This window comes from Ahaetulla prasina, chromosome 2 (genome assembly GCF_028640845.1).
Source record: "Ahaetulla prasina isolate Xishuangbanna chromosome 2, ASM2864084v1, whole genome shotgun sequence".
Classification (NCBI taxonomy): Eukaryota; Metazoa; Chordata; class Lepidosauria; order Squamata; family Colubridae; genus Ahaetulla; species Ahaetulla prasina.
The window spans coordinates 259780074-259793846 of record NC_080540.1 but is presented as its reverse complement, the minus strand read 5'-3'; the positions used below and the strand labels follow the sequence as shown (position 1 = coordinate 259793846).

General features: G+C 35.6%; 1 protein-coding gene across 1 annotated transcript in view; it reads right to left on the bottom strand.

Annotated features, from left to right (window-relative positions):
• Positions 1 to 728: 728 nt before the first annotated feature.
• Positions 729 to 13773, bottom strand: part of PCSK1 (proprotein convertase subtilisin/kexin type 1) — a 51070-nt gene continuing 38025 nt past the window's right edge. The window contains exons 12-14 of the mRNA XM_058171587.1: positions 8004 to 8137; positions 5706 to 5867; positions 729 to 4683 (exon numbers count right to left, since the gene is read on the bottom strand). Of these exons, the coding sequence (XP_058027570.1) occupies positions 4333 to 4683; positions 5706 to 5867; positions 8004 to 8137 (647 nt within the window). The 3' untranslated portion in view covers positions 729 to 4332. The remainder of the gene's footprint in view (positions 4684 to 5705; positions 5868 to 8003; positions 8138 to 13773) is intronic.

The window sequence follows — 13773 nt, the reverse complement described above, 5'->3', positions numbered from 1 at the left end:
GATCTGTTGAACTTGGCACCTCCCATAATTCTTCAATAAATAAAGATCATGCTGGTTGGGAATTGTTGGAGTTGTAGTCCTAACATATTTGGGAGGCTCAGGATTGAAGACATTGTAGGCAGAGGCATTTGCAGGGGGAATAAAAACATTCAAACTAGTGACCATGATCACATGATTGTGCTCAAGACACAGATTTAAAAAAGGTCAAGACTTTGATCTCACAGTTGTGACTACCATCTTGTTTAGCTTGTAAGTATTGGTGCCTGCATATGGACAACTTGATTTCTTCACTATGATGAAGGTGGATTAATCTAAATATGTAGCAGGAAGATGCTATCCGTCATGTTTCCTAAGGAATTCTGGACATTTATTATGAACGCCTTTGAAGAGATTCTAATTGGGAAAGGTTGATTCCATGCACTGCATTAACTAATCTCACACCCACATATAAATGTACCAGCTGTTGATTTCTTGCATTATATTAGAGAGCAAGGTGACTTATCTTATTAATTGCAAATTCATGTACTGAAAACAGCCACCAAAGTTGCTATAAATGCTGTCTCTATTATAATAGTTTCTCCATTCCATTTAGCTCTCCATGTCTTTGTTCAGCAATTAGACTAATGCACATAATATCTCTCATCTAATTTGTCTTGGGAATTGCTTTGGTGTTGTGTTGCTTTACAAATGGTAAGACCACACAGTCTGGGCTCTGCTAACACATTATGTTGTATTATGTATAATGTACGATTAGACAAATGTAAATTTTAACATTACATCACATACATGTGGCTGTTGTAATACAACACGCCATCCAAAAATCTTTATTGGACAAAACAGTTTTGCTCAAATAAAAAATTGTTATTTATTTTTAAAGTTTCTCATAATTTATTCTTAAATTATATCTGATAAAAGCTTTAATACTTTATAAATACCTGTAAAGAAAATATAACGTTCATTTTCTTTGACATAAAACATTTTTGTCTTTCATTTTACATTTTACATTTTCACAAACACATACCGGCACCAAGAAAAGACTTAACCAAAATAACTTAGCATTCTTAGGATTCAGTCTAGGTTGGAAACATTCACATTATTAGAATTTGCACAAGATTAATTTAGATTTCATTTAATTTTGGCTACAGTATGGATATTGACTGTAAACAAAAAAGAAAGTATAATTCATGTCTATAAAGGAGCATGACAATAATATACTATACTAACAACCACAGTTATTGAATGGCAATTTACACTGTAATAATGCTACTGCTGTTCCCTCTGGACAGAAATTTGTAAACTTCACAGGTTAAGTTACAAATGAGAATTCAAATCCTGACTGGATCCACACATTGCATTAAGCTATGGAGTATTTTAACAATGTTTGGAACCACATAGCATAAAACCAAACATAAGACATATGTATGAATCCAGCCAAAGTGATATGTGCAATATATCTTTCCTTTTTGACTATTTAATTATTTGACTATAATTTGTTGTGTCCTTCTCATAGAATCATAGGCTGGAAGGTACCTTGCAAGTCTTATAGTCCAACCTCTGCTTATGGGAAGAAATCTTAGATTACACCAGACAAATGATTGTTTGACTTTGTTTGAAGAGTTCCAGGATCAGAGGCAAGTTAACTATTCTCACAGCCAGGACATTCCTCCTAATTTTAAGTATCTTTCTCTAAAAAACTTCCATCCATTGCTTCTTGTCCTACCCTTTGTCGTTGTGGAGAATAAAATCACATCCTCTTCCTTCTGATAGCCTTGTATGAGAAACATCTTGAATTCTATTTGTGCTTTCTATTTAGATGATTCTCTCTGAACTTTCTGCTGCTCTTATTATAAATACAGAATCCTGGTGAAAAATACTAATGAAATGTATTCAGTGTAAAAATAATGCCGTGTTTAAATTAAGGGGGAAAGGGATAATTATAATTCTTATTATAATTCTGTTCCTTTAATAGAATTTATAAAATTCATAAAAACCTCTTCCCAAAATATTGAAGTGTTTTTAAAAAAAGCCACCAAGATTTTTGCCCTCCCTGCAAGGAATCACTAGCAGCAGGTAAGAAGTGTGTCTGATTTCATGCTGGTCTGGGCTGCTCTCTTACCATGCTGATCATGATCAGAATGGATACCTATGTCTTTCTATGCAACTAATGGAGATGATGATGCCTCTGTTGCTCCATTTTTGTAGTTGAAAGCACATGTCTAGTAAAATAAATGGAAAATAAGCTTTTCCCAAATGAGATAATCTTTTGCTCTGAGATCTTAAGACAGAGGACTTCAAACTTGGCAGCTTTAAGACTTGTGGACTTCAACTCCCAGAATTCTAGGAGTTGAAGTCCACAAGTCTTAAAGCTGCCAAGTTTGAAGACCTCTGGCTTAAGCCATGTATTGGCAAACTATGGACTGCATGAACCCCCCAGCCCATTTTTGGAGCATCAGAACCAATAAGAACAACTTGCTAAAATTCAAGTCGGCTTGATTAATCTAAGGCATGGTGGCAACCTGTGTTCTTAGTCTAATATTTTTGGCCTTAAATGGAACTCTGAGGCAAAAGTAAAGCATTTTGGTAATATGATTGTTTTGATTTTAATAACTGACTACAAGTACTAAAACATGCACTTTGGGGATTTATATGTATCATTTATATGTTGTTTTGAATCTTATTGTTGACTTTTCTCATATCTTTGGCTAAATGAGAAAGTAATTTTTCAGGCATAGCTTTCAGCCTATAATGCTTTCCACCCACCCACCCCTTTTTTTTTCCTTTCTGATCTTGCAGCCTTTTTATGCCTATTTTTTTCTTCATGATTTCTTTTTCATATTTTTTATCTATTTCAGTCTCTGACAGGCTTCACTCTAATCCTTATTCTCTATAAATGCTGCCATGTCTTATGTAACAGCCAAAGCATTTTTTTTTAAAAAAAGGAATATTTTATTACTTTGAAAACCCTCTCTGGTCTTTAGTTATTGGCTTATCATATCAGTTTTGAACAGATATCAGTCTCTCAACTGGATGCTGGGAAAAGTGACATCAATGGGTGAAAAAAATAGAATACCAATTATAATGCTATTCAGTGTTTTGACATTTATATTTAGAATTCTTTCTTTTTTTAAAAAAATATATCTCTCTTCTGAGAATACTATCTCTTGAACTGCATGAACCTAAGAGCCTAGCTAAGGCTGATATTCATACAAGTGAAGAAGAAAATCTAATGCTTTCCCATTAGGACTCAACTCCAATTACCACAAACTGCTTTTGCTAGCAAACTCTTCTTGTGAGATAAACAAGAACAAACTCTCCTCTGAAATAAACAGGACAGAAACTTTGATTTTTCCAAAGTCTGTGCCTGGCTTGTCTGACGTAATAAGGAGCTCGCTTGATGAAATGAACAGAATGAAGAGGTGCCATGTTTGTTTATCAAACAAAGGAGGAAAGGGTTTGTTTGTTTTTTAAAGGAAGCTGTGAGGGAAAATGAACTAAAAACTGGATCTAAACAGTAAATACTTTTCAATTTTTGGGCTGAAAGAAATTGGCAGGGTACTATCTTGTTTCTTCTGCAAGTCTTCCCCATGAATTCAATAGAATTATAATCCTATGCATATTTATCTGAGAGTAAGACCCACTGAAATCAATGGGATTTATTAAGTAATAAGCATGTACAGGATAAAGGTAAAGGTAAAGGTTCCCCTCGCACATACGTGCTAGTCGTTGCCGACTCTAGGGGGCGATGCTCATCTCCGTTTCAAAGCCGATGTACAGGATAGTGCTCACTAAATCATTGGGAAGACATATTTTCTGCTTGAAATACTATTGATTGCACATTTAGCTTGGGCCCCTTTCAATCTCATTTGAGCTACTTTTTAAGTGTATTATATACCTAAAGCATGGATGTGGCTTTCTAGCACTATGTTTTTTGTGCCCAGGGACCATAATAGAAAGGCAGACAAGTCTCCTAGTATTTCCAAATAATGTTACATTTTGAAATAGGCCATTGGAAATAAAATCTAAAATATTTGTAGTTTGTACAGAGGGATAATAAACACAGCTGTTGCAGTGAATTTATGGTATTTCCTAGAGATATTGGTTTTACTCGTTTCTGAAGGAGGCTGCCTATCTGAAAGGATTTTGGTTGCTTTGTATACATAGGTTGTCATTTCATATCTAACAAACTTTTTGTTTTTCTCATTCTTTACGCAATTGTTAAATATAGTATAATACCAATTGTATTCATGGAAAGATGACAATTAGTCTGAAATTTGAAGTGCATTGCAGATGTGAATATTTCCAACCTAGTGTTTCTGCCAAGGACTTTGTTTTTTAATTTTCCTCATTTAGAATATCAATCAAAGCTTGAAGTAGTCTGTCATCCCTGTGTTTATATGATTTTGAATTGTAAAAAAGGTCAACATAGTCACTATATAGAGACTCCTCTGAGTCTCTCAGCTGGGGGCCTTGGTTTAGTTTCTCGAGAGCTTGATAGAAATGTTCATATGGAATATCTGTGTTTTCATTTAGCATCTTCTTTGGTAAATGATTCCCAACCAGCTGACTATGGAATGCATTTTGGAGTAGACGGAGCATTGCATCAGAAGGAACCACATCTTGGTTCTGCTGTTTGCTTCCTCTCACTTTGTGTTTGTCACTCAGGTTTTCTTGGGTGGTATGGTCCTGAAAGATAGATATGAGGGTACCAAACATCAGGAGCTATTGATTATTATCAAAAGTAGATCACAGTTTTTCTGCACATGCTGTTTGAGCTGGATATCCTGGGAACAAAATTACAGAATTCTATTTCTGTGGTGTTAGATATGTGTAGCTAGTTATTCGTGTTTGAAGTCAGCTCACTTAAGATGCTCTAGAGACCTGTGGAGAAATTTTGCAATGGCTTGGGAATTAGCATGCTTAGGAAGTTTATGTATTAATTTTACATGAATTAGAACATAAGGAGTTATTTTGAACCATATGATTACTAACTAGTGACCAGACAAACAGCTAATAGGCAGGAGACTAAGGTAATAACAAATTTTCCTGCGTTGCTTCTCCAATTTTTTCTAACTAGTGCTTATGCACAGTATATTGGCACCACACAAGGAATTTCTTGAACTATGACACCAACAATAGTGGCCAAAATTGTGGAAATCTTTTAGGAAAAGTGTATTTTTGAGGTTTGATGGCTAATAACACTACTTTTTTTTTTTTAGTTTCAAGATAATCATATTCCACTGCTGGAATGGCCTGGGAATAGCCCAGACCTTAACCCAATTGAAAATCTATGGAGCTGACTAAAGAAACCTGTTAGCCAGAAGTGACCCAGCAATAAAACCCAATTAATAGAAGCAATAATTCAATCTTGGTTTTACATTATAATAGCTGCAGAACTAAAATACTTGGTTCACTCAATGGGAAAACATTACTGTAAAAGGTTTCCACATTTTTGGCCGCTACTGTAGTTATTGTTTTTATGATAGTCTTTCATGAATTTGTCTTTAAAATCCATCTAATCAAGTAGTCATGATCACATCTAATGTTGGGAAATATTAAACTCCCAGGAGGGAAAAGCAATGTTGATTTAGATGGATTTTAAAGACAAATTTATGAAAGACTAGTCTATATTAATTTAGAAGAAAAATTATTCTCACTTATTTCACATCTTATAAAGAAATTATAGATAGAAAAAGGTTAGATGGTACCTCCACAGAATCTATCATCTTTTCCACCCCTCTCCTGTCATTTTGGACAGTGTTATATGATGTATAGATGCGAGGTTGCTTCATATGTTCAGGTCGTGTAGAAGTGCCATGCAGAATCAATTTCCAGTTCACAATCCTGCCTTCATTTTGTATTCTTTTAGTCTGAGGAAAAGTATAATTGTCAATCTTTTTGTACTCTATAAGTTTAAGAGATAAAAATACAAGAGTATTAAAAATGCTTATTTAATTTTAAACTATTTAAATTGGATGATGTCTATATACTCATATTGACTGCTTCTTTATATTCATCTCTCCAAAATTAATAGAATATGTAAATGTTTCTTAAAATAGGTACATATTTAGTTACTTCTATTGACTGTACAGAGATCAAACATAAATATTTTATTTAAAAGAGTAATAACCATTTGTAATAAAGGATGAGTGGGAAACGTATTCATTTTGTACTATCCATTCACTTTTTGAATATATATGTAAATCAGAGCACATGAATGTCTCCAAACATACTATATTACCAAATGTACAATATAGCTTACGGCTCAAAAATGCATATATTTAAAAAACACCTACTATATATTCTAGGGTAAAGTATGTACAAAATGGATTATTTTCAGATAACATATTCAAAATTGGATATAATGTACATTTTGAGAACCATACAAATATTTATGCACAAATGAGCGGACCTAGGTTAGGTTTTTTTAAAAATATTGAGGAAAATGAAATGAATAAATCATCTCATTTCTATCTTGGAATCATCTCTATTCATTTCCATCTAAGTTGAGTTATAGGTGATGAGCCACTGAGTAACATTCCTAAAGTATTTTCATTGCTATGCAACACTCTATCTGAAGTTCACAATTTGCCCACTTGGCATTTCAGGAGACAAATGTGATTTAAAAAAAATAAAAATAAAAATCATAGCCATTATATTTCTTAAATAGGCCCCAAAAGTATCAGCTCACCTAAAAACTAAAAATTTATCCTTAAATTCTAAAAATTTAAGGATAAATTCTATTCATTATAAGCAGTGATTTTTAGTAAAAATCCCATTGGTAGCAGTGATTAAAGTTTAGGCTCATTGGAACAGGATTTGCTTTTTACAGTAGCAAGATGCCATGCATTCAGAAATGTTGCTTTCTCTATTTGCCAGTTTGCATTGAAATGCTATCCCTTTTTGCCTTTTAAGTCATCAGGTATTCTGTTTTTAAATAATTGAATAAATAAATTTACCCTAATATATTACTCTATTATTCTATATAATCACTAATACAAATACTCCTACCCACCAGTGACCAACTAATTAGATAATTTTCATTGTTGAGCTTCGTTATCAATACATTCATAAGGGCCCTTTTAAAATAATAAGTTCTAACATTTTAAATCAAATTAGAGTTAAACACATGTTCAATAAAAGAACAAAGCTAACATCATGAGGAAAACATTTTGACTCTGTATTTAATTTCTCAACAAAATACTTAAACTTATCTAAAGTCATTAGCCACAAGAAATATATTTGCTAGTTGACAAAAACTATTTTTGTCATGTATACTGATCTATTCAGTATAAATTACCATTCAAAGAAACTCACTTTTTTGCCCCTAATATAAATACCAGATAATTGCTGCAATATAGATATACAGTTTGCCTTATTCTAACTAATAGAATCCTAAGCCACATGTCAGGCAATATTAAAATATTTAATTGGAATTTTTCAAAGCTAAGTCTCTAATCCCTTCTGAGGTATCAAGGAAAAGGTAAAAAAGACTTCTGTTTAATCAGAAGAGGAAGATGTCACATAATTTCAATGTCTAGCTTTAATTGTGAAACATTTGATCATTTATTCATTGATAAACTTATTTTATGCCTATTTCATCCACAGTTCTATATGTTTTTGTTTTTTCTTTTTGTGGAAAACTCCTATATAATTTAATGCCAAAGGAGTAGGGGACTTCCATTCTGAAGTCAGTAGAAACTTTTCACCTTGAAATTAAAGGCCATATTTCAGAATAAAAGGAAGGAAGAAAGGAAGGAAGGAAGGAAGGAAGGTTGGTTTTCCAACAGATGCACTAATATTCTTTAAGAAGGAAATGCAAAAGTAGAAACTTGATACATTTAACTTTCAGTAGTTGAACATAGATGCACCTATCCACTGAAGCTGCAAAAAAATTAATTTTATTAACCTATTTCCTAACTATATTTAGTTGAGCAAATCATGATCAGCAGTATTGTTCTGCTATATCTTATTTTGCATCCATACATACAATTTTTCCTACTCACCGTATCAATTATTTTTAAAATCCATGTTCCTGTTGGATCCTCACCCCAGGTGTGAACTGACATAAAATCCCAGTCCTTAAAACCATAGGGTGATTTATCTCTTTGCCGTTCAGCCAGTAAGACAGTTTTTGTCCCTGTATCAAAGAAAAAAAATGACATTCCAGTATGGGATAATATAAAATTCAACTTCAGGCAAAAGACACACAACCAGAGTTTCATCCTCTGTATCCTCAAAATCATCTTTGTGTCCTCACTGCTGCCATCTTCACAATGCTCAGCACTCAGCACTCACCATGAACCAGACAAAAATCTCTTTAGCTGACCAATAATACAGTGCTGTCCAACAACGACTACCTCTCTGTTCAGTTTAGGTAGCTTGAGAAAAAGGTAGCAAGGTATTGATCCTTGAGCTTGAGATGAGCCAGAAGTCAATCAGCTTAGCTGCAGAAAAACTACTAAAACATAGGCATACAGCAGCATGGGGTTGAATCCAGATCAATGTGAAACGGGCTGAAAAGGGCCATAGATAAATCCTAGATAGATAATCTTGTGTACTTAGCAATAAGGAAATTTATATTCCTTTATATTAAAGAAATTATAGAATAGAATAGAATTTTTATTGGCCAAGTGTGATTGGGCACAAGGAATTTGTCTTGTGATCAGTTTCACATTAATAGGAGTATAAAACTTGATTAGTAAGCCTATGTGTAAAGGATTTTATGCATGTAGGTTTCCATGGAAGTTGTAGTATAAAAACATATTATGTCTCTGGAAGTCTATGGACATAGAGGATTCTTCTTCAGATATCTATGCTTTGATTTTGAAAGGGCAGAGAAGTTGGCTTGATACCATATCTCATTGCTTCTTTCAACATATGGATTGAAATGGTGGGATTCAAATAATTTAACAACCGATTCTCTGCCCTAATGACCAGCTAGGTGGGTATGGCCATGGGGTGACAGGCAACACTTATCTTCCTGCACCCTCCCCGGGAGCAAAAACAGGCCATGGGGCGTACACGCCCCATGCCCTGTTTTGGGCCTAGGAGGCCTCCCTGCATTTACCTGGGGTGCATGGGGATTCCTGGAAGGGGTGGGGTGGGATGGGGAGGGGCAGAGCAAGCCAGCAATTTAGTTACCAGTTCTTCCGAACCGGCCGAAACCGGCTGAATTTCACCACTGGATTGAAGTTCATAAAACATATAAAATGAGCTAGTATTCGTAGGTGTGGGATGTGCCATATCAAGCTGCCAGAGTGTTCACAGAGGGGAAAAAGAAGAGATTGCCAAGAGTACAATATATGTGAATGTTGGTTCTTAACATTTGAATAAACTTTTAAGAAGTTATTCAGAATATGTGTCTGGGAAATAGGTAGTGCCTTATGGTAAAATACTTGTTTCATATTTAGAAAAGATGAATGTCAGGGAACATACTAAACTGTCAAAGAACCTTTCCCACCTTTCAACTACTTGGAGACACCACTGACAGAAACTTCTTTCTGCATGCAAAATATACATTCCTCTCTACTCATCAGTCTTTTAATAATAATAATAATAATAATAATAATAATAATAATAATAATAATAATAATAATAATAATAATAATAATAATAATAATAATAATAATAATTTAATTTTTATACCGCCCTTCTCCCGAAGGACTCAGGGCGGTGAACAGGCAAAATAAAAACAACAATCAAATACATACAGTAGAATAAAATATTAATTAAAAAATTTATTTAAATTAGCCCAATCTAAAAATACTTTTAAAATCCCAAACCTAATTTAAAAATTTAAAACCCTAAAAACAACTAAAATTCTAAGCCAGTCCCGCATGGATAAATAAATAGGTCTTAAGCTCGCGGTGAAAGGTCCGAAGGTCCGGAAGTTGGCGAAGTCCAGGGGGAAGCTCATTCCATAGGGTAGGGGCCCCCACAGAGAAGACCCTTCCCCTGGGGGCTGCCAGCCGACATTGCTTGGCTGACGGCACCCTAAGGAGTCCCTCTCTGTGAGAGCGCACGGGTCGGTGGGAGGCAAACGGTGGCAGTAGGCGGTCCCGTAAGTAACCCTCAACTTATCTGCAATTAGCAACCTATTTTTAATTTTGCTTCCTCAACTTATCTGCAATTAGCAACCTATTTTCTTCAAAGCACTTCTGTTCAAAACTGTAAGAACTTTTTTTTTATTTTTTTATTACTTTTTTTGCAACAAACAAACAAAAAGAAAATACATTATTATTATTATGTAAGAACAAGTGGAAGATGTCAACTTGAACGAATACAGAAGAAAGTTGGCTTCACCAAAAATGCATCCTCTTTTTCTTCTGACACAAATCCAACTGAAACCCAAATAGAATGTCAGAAAGCTGTGAAGTTTGAGCAGAGGAGGAAAATTGCTCTCTTGACCATGTGCCATTCTAACTTTAACAGAGAACAAAGCAAAAATGCCATAATATATGGCTTGCAAAATATGAAATTAAGAATGCTGTCTTATTCTAATAAACTAAACAACAATGGCTGGACATGTAAGTCTGCATTTGGTGTGCCTTCCATAAGAGACATGTATAGTTTTGTTAGAATTGCTTTACACTATCAGAGCAGCAAAAAGAAGCTACTCTGAAAAGCTAAAGAATCAATTTTCAGCAAATGAACCAGCAAACATGTGGAAAACTCTTAAAAATATCACCGGCTATGGCAAACCTCCTTCCCAGGCTGAAGGTAATCAACAACTGGCAGATGACCTGAATGAGTTTTACTGCAGGTTTGAAAGGAAACTACAGCCACCTATCTCCACAACCCCCATCTCAGACACACCAACAACAGCCAAGCCTCCTACAACTGACCCCATTTCATTGGGTTCACAACCCCTAGTGATCACAGAAAAGGAAGTGCAGGACCTATTTCACAGACAAAAGCCAGGAAAAGCTCCAGGCCCAGACAAGATAACTCCTTCTTGCTTAAAAGTCTGTGCTGACCAATTGGCCCCCATCTTCACCCATATTTTCAATAAATCACTAGAGATGTGCTATGTTCCTTCTTGCTTCAAACGCTCTACCATCATCCCAGTGCCAAGAAGCCCACCATCAAGGAACTGAATGACTACAGACCAGTTGCTCTAACATCTGTAGTCATGAAAACCTTTGAAAGGCTAGTGCTTTCCTACCTGAAAAGCTAAAGAATCAATTTTCAGCAAATGAACCAGCAAACATGTGGAAAACTCTTAAAAATATCACCGCTATGGCAAACCTCCTTCCCAGGCTGAAGGTAATCAACAGCTGGCAGATGACCTGAATGAGTTTTACTGCAGGTTTGAAAGGAAACTACAGCCACCTATCTCCACAACCCCATCTCAGACACACCAACAACAGCCAAGCCTCCTACAACTGACCCCATTTCATTGGGTTCACAACCCCTAGTGATCACAGAAAAGGAAGTGCAGGACCTATTTCACAGACAAAAGCCAGGAAAAGCTCCAGGCCCAGACAAGATAACTCCTTCTTGCTTAAAAGTCTGTGCTGACCAATTGGCCCCCATCTTCACCCATATTTTCAATAAATCACTAGAGATGTGCTATGTTCCTTCTTGCTTCAAACGCTCTACCATCATCCCAGTGCCAAAGAAGCCCACCATCAAGGAACTGAATGACTACAGACCAGTTGCTCTAACATCTGTAGTCATGAAAACCTTTGAAAGGCTAGTGCTTTCCTACCTGAAAACCATCACGAATCCACTCTTAGACCCCTTGCAATTTGCATACCGAGCAAATAGATCAACAGATGATGCTGTTAATTTGGCTCTGCACTACATCCTACAACATCTTGAGTCTCCAAAGACCTATGCAAGGGTCCTTTTTGTAGACTTTAGTTCAGCATTCAATACCATCATTCCAGACATTCTTCTAACTAAGCTAAACCAGCTACAGGTACCGGAACAGACTTGTAAGTGGATCACAAGCTTCCTAACAAACAGGAAGCAGCAGGTGAAGCTAAGCAAGATCACATCAAATACCTGTACAATTAGCACAGGGCCCCCCCAAGGCTGTGTGCTCTCCCCACTTCTCTTCTCTCTGTATACCAATGACTGCATCTCCAATGATCCATTTGTTAAGCTACTGAAGTTCGCAGATGACACAACAGTGATTGGTCTCATTCGAGACAATGACGAATCCGCATATAGACGAGAGGTCGAACGACTAGCCTTGTGGTGCAACCAAAACAATCTGGAACTGAACACACTCAAAACCGTAGAAATGGTGGTAGACTTTAGGAAAAACCCTTCCATACTTCCACCTCTCACAATACTTGACAACACAGTATCAACAGTAGAAACCTTCAAATTTCTGGGTTCTATCATATCGCAAGATCTCAAATGGACAGCTAACATCAAAACATCATTAAAAAGGACAACAAAGAATGTTCTTTCTGCGCCAACTCAGTAAGCTCAAACTGCCCAAGGAGCTGCTGATCCAATTCTACAGAGGAATTATTGAGTCTGTCATTTGCACCTCTATAACTGTCTGGTTCGGTTCTGCAACCCAACAAGAAAAACACAGACTTCAGAGGATAATTAGAACTGCAGAAAAATAATTGCTACCAACTTGCCTTCCATTGAGGACCTGTATACTGTAGAATCAAGAAGAGGGCCGTGAAAATATTTGCAGATCCCTCGCATCCTGGACATAAACTGTTTCAACTCCTACCCTCAAAACGACGCTATAGAGCACTGCACACCAGAACAACTAGACACAAGAACAGTTTTTTCCCGAAGGCCATCACTCTGCTAAACAAATAATCCCCTCAACACTGTCAGACTATTTACTGAATCTGCACTACTATTAATCGTTTCATAGTTCCCATCACCAATCTCTTTCCACTTATGACTGTATGACTATAACTTGTTGCTGGCAATCCTTATGATTTATATTGATATATTGATCATCAATTGTGTTGTAAATGTTTTACCTTGATGAACGTATCTTTTCTTTTATGTACACTGAGAGCATATGCACCAAGACAAATTCCTTGTGTGTCCAATCACACTTGGCCAATAAAATTCTATTCTATTCTATTCTATTCTATTCTATTCTATTCTATTCTATTCTATTCTATTCTATTCACTAACAGTATTGGCATTGGTACTTTAGGAGTGTACTGAATCAAACTGCACAGAGACCAATTGAATAGGATCAATAAAAAACAGTCAAATTATGGAATTTGCTGTCACCAAATAAAATAAGACCATCTGATTACGCTTATAAAAAGATGAAACAAATCCCAGGGAAAAGGGATGTCAACAGTCAATAATCTTCACTATAGTACATTACCTCCAGAATAAAAAGAAATACCAGTTCTAATGAACTACAGAGTCTGAGAACTATCAGCCTCCTGTCTGGTTTATGAAGTGCATTGGGCTGGGCAAAATAGATTCATTAATGCTGAACTGGTAATCTAAAACTTTAGAGAACCTGTAGAAATAGCTGAAGCCTTCTTCTGAAATGCTGCAGGGTTTAATAAGGCAAAGATGCATGATTTGGCTAGATAATGCAAATGAAGTGCATGGTTTAGATAGCATCAGTTGCTATTTGACTGACTCATGCTATCCAAAATGTTCTCATGAATATATATATTTTATTTGAAATTTAAGGATATTTTTTCTTTATTTTCATTCTAACTTATTGGCAGGTATTCCATTTCTCAAGGTATTCTTTATTTTTGTATCTGTTGAAATATTTCTTAAAAAATATGCTAGCTAGTACAGAAATAGACAATGTTA